The sequence below is a fragment of the Cimex lectularius genome, unplaced genomic scaffold, assembly GCF_000648675.2.
Source record: "Cimex lectularius strain Harlan isolate CLEC.00 unplaced genomic scaffold, Clec_2.1 scaffold88, whole genome shotgun sequence".
Taxonomy (NCBI): domain Eukaryota; kingdom Metazoa; phylum Arthropoda; class Insecta; order Hemiptera; family Cimicidae; genus Cimex; species Cimex lectularius.
This window is the reverse complement of record NW_019392660.1, coordinates 1,147,706-1,154,435: the sequence shown is the minus strand read 5'-3', so window position 1 is coordinate 1,154,435 and position 6,730 is coordinate 1,147,706. Positions and strand designations below refer to the sequence as shown.

Below are 6,730 nucleotides of genomic sequence, written 5' to 3'. Positions count from 1 at the left end.
GAAGTGTGCCACTGACCCGACATCCTACTTCCTATTCCCCTCCGACATCCTCAATAAGCAACCTGCTCACTTTTCTCCCTCCATTCGGCCGGTTTGTAATATCTCGGCTGCCGGCTCATCCGTTATAAGTCGTAACAAGACGATAGGGCACGGATTCGTTTCAGATCTATTGACCTTTCCGAGGGTATGCAATTTTCCGGAGAAAGGTAGGAGTGGCATTTCTCTTGCTGATTGGAACGGTTCGACAGGATCGGGCCTAAGGCTGTTCAAATGCCCCGATCTGCCAATCTTGACGTTGTCAACCATTGAAAAGGTGAAGAAAGGGGTTTCGGACGAATTAGAAATCTCAGCTAATCCCTGATTCCAGACGATTACTCGTGCAACCGACCCATTCACACAAAATCTCTCTCAACCGGTTTATAACTTTTTTTTGCGAAAGAGTGTATGACTATGCTATTGACTAGCATCATGAAAAATCAAAGGATGTATAATTTCAGAATATAATTAATGTTTTACATACACAATATTCAAGAAACCAATGCTGTAACACTAAACTGAACGCTTCCCAGGATAATTTATCTGTATGTAAAAAGAAATTTGAAATACCAAAAAATACATCTTTTAAAATAATTAAACAGCAATATTAGCTTTGGTGATATATTAAATAAAATTGGAGTTTCGGTAAAAGTTGAACATTTTAACTGCAAACGTCTTGAGATTTTGACATCAATAGGAACCATTTTTTGTATAATGTGTGGTGATTAGTGACCGTTAATCGATATTTATTTAGAAATCGTGAGATGCGGTCTGGAATGATATAGGTATCAGAAAAACATTTTCTTTATCGTGCCAACGTTTCGATCTTTATTGAGATCATCTTCAGGGCCTGGGAATTACAAACATTGTCTACATATAACAATTACATTTTGGATGTGGAAAATTGACTTTATACAATGCAAAATATATTTTTTATATATTCAATCAATTTTTGTATAATGAAAGATTTGAAAATTTATTCCGGTAAAGTTATCAAATTTTTATCACCACTATTACTTTACGTGATGAGTAATAGAAGAATAGATTTATTTTTATTTTTTATTATTATTTTTTGCCTACACATATTAGTACATGTTAAAAATAATAATGCGTAAATTGCACCCCTTGGACACATGCTATGGGAAACCAGCCAATGCTGGTGTTCAGTGTTCGAAGGATGGAAAGATATATGAATAGATTCAGAAGTGGATAGATAGATAAATTGATTAATAGGTACATAGAAATGTATATAGATAGATCGAAATATGAATAAATTGAGAAATAGATAAAGAGATAAATGGATAAATAGGAATGTAGATACATAGATATTTGGATACATCGATAGGTGTATGAATTGATTGAGAGATGGAGAGATAGATAAATGGATAAATTGGTAGATAGATAGATATGTGTTTAGATAGATAGGTGGATGAATAAATTGAGAGATCAATAGATAAATGAATAAATAGATAGGTAGATTATGGGGTGATACACAGATATGTGGTTTGATTGAATAGGTATATGAGATGATTGAGAGTTTGATAGCTAGATAAATAGATAAATTTGTAGATGGATGTATAAGCAGATATATAGATATGTGGATAGGATAGGAATAAATTAAGAGATGGATATATAGATAAACCATAAGTAGGTAGGTATATATGGGCTGATACATAGATGTGTGTAAAGATGGATATGAATAGAGAGATAAATTGTTAAATAGGTACATAGAAATGTAGATAGATTGAAATATGAATAAATTGATAGAGAGATAAATGGATAAAAAGGTATATAGATATATGGACAAATACATAGATATTTGGATAGATTAGATAGGTATATGAGAATATTGAGAGTGGATATATATATATATATATATATATATATATATATGCATAGGTATATGAATAAATTCAGAGATCAATACATAAATGAACAACTAGGAAGATAGCTATATGGGTTGATACATAGATGTGTGGATTGATTAGATAGGTATATGAATAGATTGGGAGGAGGATGGATAGATAAATGGATAAATTGGTATATAGATATATGGACAGATACATAGATATTTAAATAGATTAGATAGGTACATGAGTGTATTGAGAGATAGATAAATGAATAAATTGGTAGAGAGATACATGGAAAACATACATAGATACATACATGAATAGATTGGTAGGTAGATACATGGACAGATACATAGATATTTCGATAGATGGATAGGTGTATAAATACAGTGAGAAACGGATAGAGAAACAGGTGGATAAATTGGTAGATAGATACATTTGCAGATACATAGATATGTGGATAGATGGATAGATAAATGGATAAATAGGTCGATTTAAGAGCAGATAGATATATGGATAACTGTATAGGTATATGTATAAATTGAGAGATGGATAGATAGATAAAGCATAAATAGGTAGTTAGATATGTATAGATGGATATGAATCGATTGAGAGATGGATGGATAGATAAATGGATAGATAAATGGATAAATAAATGGATAAATAGGAACATAGAAATGTAGGTAGATAGATGAAAATGTAAATAAATTGAGGAATAGATAAAGAGACAAATGGATAAATTGTTATATAAATATATGGACAGATACATAGATATTTGGATAGATTGGGTAGGTATATGAGTGTATTGAGAGATAGATAAATGGATCAATTGGAAGAGAAATACGTGGACAAGATACATATTTCGATAGATTGGATAGGTATATGAGTATATTGAGAGATGGATATATAGTTAAATGGATAAATTGATAGATAGATATATGGGCAGATAGAAAGATTTGTGGATAGATGCATAGGGATATGAATAAATTGAGAGATTAATAGATAAATGAATAAATAAGTAGACAGGTATATGAGCTGATACATATATATGTGTCGTGATTGGATAGGAATATTAATAGATTGAGAGGTGGATAGATAAAATGAAATGGATAGATTGGTAGATATAAGCAGATATATAGATAGATATGTGGATAGATGAATAGATATATGAATAAATTGAGAAATGGATAGATAGATAAAGCATAAATAGGTAGTTAGATATATGGGCTGATATAGATAAAGAGAGATAGATAAATGTATAAATAAATTGGTAGAGAGATACATGGACAAGATACATTGATAGATACATGAATAGATAGGTAGGTAGATACATGGACAGATACATAGATATTTCGATAGATGGATAGGTGTATCAGTGAGAAATAGGTGGATAAAGTGTTGGATAGATACATGGGCAGATACATTGATAAGTGGATAGATGGATGGATAAATGCATAAATAGGTAGATAGATATATGAGCAGATAGTTATGTGGATAGATGGATAGGTATATGTATAAATTGAGAGATGGATAGATAGATGATAAATGGATAAATACAATAGGTAGATAGATGTATGGGCATCATACAGCATTGATTGCAAAACCGTCTGCTAGTGATGAAGGAATCCACTTGAAAACAAGAATATATACATTTATACAAAAAATCAAAATAAAACTAACAATAAGATAAACAACACTTGTGATGATCGTTCTGAAGAAAGGAATCTGCACTGTAGAAGAGAGGGTCGATCATTGCAAACACATTGGAAAAAGAGTAGATAAGCCCCAATCCGGAAAGGAGTGCGCTGGCAGAAAGATGTCTTAAATTTTACTGTTTTGTGCCATAGTGAAAGATTTAAGGTACTTATATCTTTTCAATTCATTTCAGTTAATTTTGAATTTTGTTTAAAGTTTTATCTCTGAACATTGCCTGGTAAAAGATTACTGTTGTGCTAGAAAAAGAACTTCTTGTACATTGTAAATGTTCCGTTTGTTTCATGCCAAGAAGAGCCTTTTTTAAATACATTGTATATGCTTATGTTGTATTTTGTTTTTTATTGTATAAGATTCACTCTCACACTCTCATACTAATTCATATGCTCCACCTAGGCCGCAGTTCCCTGTCTAGAAATGAACTATTTACCATGGCTAAACTCTGAACCAACCCGCGGACAAAGGGACAAACTTCTTTACAATATTTTCTCCATATTATTCACGATAAAAATTTTGGCTTTTGAAACCTGATCAGCTAGCATGTCAATACGAGTTGGACGGACTAACCTCTCCCCCTGGGTCTGACAGGTGATTACATGACTGATTACAAATTCATGTCAACGTAAATTCCATTCTTCTCTTCCTGTGAATTAATAGAAAAAAGGTTTTATCAGGTTTTTTTTTAGCCTGGAGTATACTCTGGTACATCATAAATTTACATATATATAAGTGTCATGAGTCATGGTGATGAATGAAACATTTGTTGTGAAATATCCAATTTTTTGATATTTTTATATATTGAATATTACAATTACCCATAATTTTGGGTGACAAGCAATAGTGAACAGAAGAATGAAAGAAAAAACAAATAAAATAATCAGAGTGGAGAAACTACCCATGGCACTCCAAATTACATTACCTCTCCTTTTTAGTTCTCTATTGTCACTAGACAGATTTTTGTCTCTTTAGCCTATGTGGATGGTTTGAATGGATTCAGTGGAATGAGTGCGTTAATGTTGGATGAGTGAATTGTGGAATATCTGGATATGATAGTGTCCCGTATGCCGGGTAAACTATGGTCGTTGCAGATGGTTTCATTCTGAAGATAAAGTAGAACATAGATTTTTCTAAGTATTTTGGATTGGGATGTTTGGATTCATTGTGTCTCTTGGCAGAAGTTCAAAGTTTCAGCCCATAAGTTTTCAGGTTTTAAAATACTATTGTTAATTTTGTTCGTTACTTGATATTTTGTCAAGTAGTAGCTGCATGAAAGACATAATAAAAAAAATGTATAATATAAAAAATTTATTTATAATATTTACAAGTTCATATTGTATAGTTTGATGAATAAGTTACTCAAAAGGACTAATTAATAAATTATAAATTCACTATTTTACATAGAATGGTTCTACCTAGATGAAAACTCATATCTGCTCTTTCTCCACTCAGAAATTCAGAAGTTAGTCGATCTTTTAAGCTTACACTGCACATTCTGAGCATGAAGCCCCCTTTGTTTTTAGTTTATGACACTTATAGTTAAATAGAAAAAAGATTCTTCCACACAAAACATTCACTTGCCATGAGTTTTTTTCGTGAGATCTAGAAAAATAAAAAAACATATGTTTAGATATTCAATGACAATAAAACTCAAAATTAATATTTATTATACCTGAAAAAATGTCAAAATTGTCTTTGTCTGTTGTTAATACTTCTTCGGTGTTTATGCACATTCGTACTGAATGCTTGAGGTGGTCTGTATACACTATCTTGCTCTTTTGCCTGAGGTAGATTGATAGGTTTGAGCACTACGATCCCTGCTTGGAGACCATCAGAAGCTGGTAATAATAAAATATTTAATTAAACTTCTTGCATTGCAATGTCGATATTTTGCATCTATAATTTTTTTTAATTCTACAAGCATGTTTAATATGTTACTTACATCCTTTGTTATTGTCAATTGTATCCCTTTTCAGATGATGATTACCGAAATCGTTATTGAGCTGATGTCCGAACATTGTGGGTGGGAATTCTCCGTGGATATACTCCGACCCAAATCCACCGCTTGGCGGGAGGTAAGAGTTGGCCGATGGTGGTGGTGGCGCGCCATAACTAGATGGTGGGGCATGACCTGGGTAAGGTCCTGAAGGTGGTCCGTATGAAGGAGCTGAAATTGTTTTTTTTGCAAAGATTAAGAAAAATTGATTTGGCTAAATTGAAAGAAGAAGAAAGAAAGCTCTAAGAGTAGCTGTACCTCCATAATTAGAGCTAGGTGGTGGGATTTGAGCGGGTGGAGGGTGATGAGCAGGGGGACCATAGCTAGGAGATCCTGCTGATGGATATGGACCATGTGCTGCAACAATTTGTGTGATGGTGTTTTTATACAGCTGTATATAAAAATCAGTGCATGTGCTATACTTATTTTTAAAAGCTAATCACAAAGCACATCAGAAAATAAAATAAAGCAGTTGTGTCTTTAAAATAAATTAATCAAATTTATCTTTATATACACAAAAATGTATTTTTAAATACAAAACTTACAACTAGAATGTGCAAAACTTAATTTCAGTACTAACCCGGTCCTGAGTGGTCATAGTTAGATAGATGGACTGGTGTGAGCAGAGCTTTCGTCGCCAGATGTTTTCCAAATTCTGTTATGGCGTCACCCTTCGTCTCGAGCAGTTTGCCCTTGGCAGCGACAATATGACCTTTGACCTTGACTAATTGTCCTTTTAGCGCAAGAACACCGCCAGTTATCGCCTTGACGGCTTGAATGAGAGCGTTCAAAATGGCCTTCTTGAATGACCACAAGCTGAATGATTTGGTTCCATACTAACACACAAGAAACCTTAATTAATTTTTTTTTTACATTTGCAACTTTAACACATAACTTGAGATAGTTTGATTGTTTTAAAATAGATATTAAACTGATTACACCACCCAAATGTAAAGTAGGTAACAATTTATGTAGAAAAGTAATCAAAATTGAACTAATTTAATTAAATCTAGACTTAAAAAGAAAATTCATGTCAATATCATATGAAATTTTTATGTTCAGAAAAGTAACAGAAGTAAAGATCACGGAAGTCATCACTGGTACAATCCTAAGTTGAAAATCATAAGTTAGAAATCAT

General features: G+C 32.5%; 1 protein-coding gene across 2 annotated transcripts in view; it reads right to left on the bottom strand.

Annotated features, from left to right (window-relative positions):
• Nucleotides 1-4,926: 4,926 nt before the first annotated feature.
• Nucleotides 4,927-6,730, bottom strand: part of LOC106668068 (formin-G) — a 31,738-nt gene continuing 29,934 nt past the window's right edge. Inside the window, exons 3-7 of one of the 2 annotated variants that reach the window (XM_014396491.2) lie at nt 6,173-6,428; nt 5,851-5,949; nt 5,539-5,763; nt 5,269-5,434; nt 4,927-5,198 (exon numbers count right to left, since the gene is read on the bottom strand). In XM_014396491.2, coding sequence (XP_014251977.1) covers nt 5,280-5,434; nt 5,539-5,763; nt 5,851-5,949; nt 6,173-6,428 — 735 coding nt within the window. In that variant the 3' untranslated portion in view covers nt 4,927-5,198; nt 5,269-5,279. Of the gene's footprint in view, nt 5,199-5,254; nt 5,435-5,538; nt 5,764-5,850; nt 5,950-6,172; nt 6,429-6,730 lie in introns of those variants that run through there. The other variant, XM_014396490.2, reaches the window with a different exon arrangement.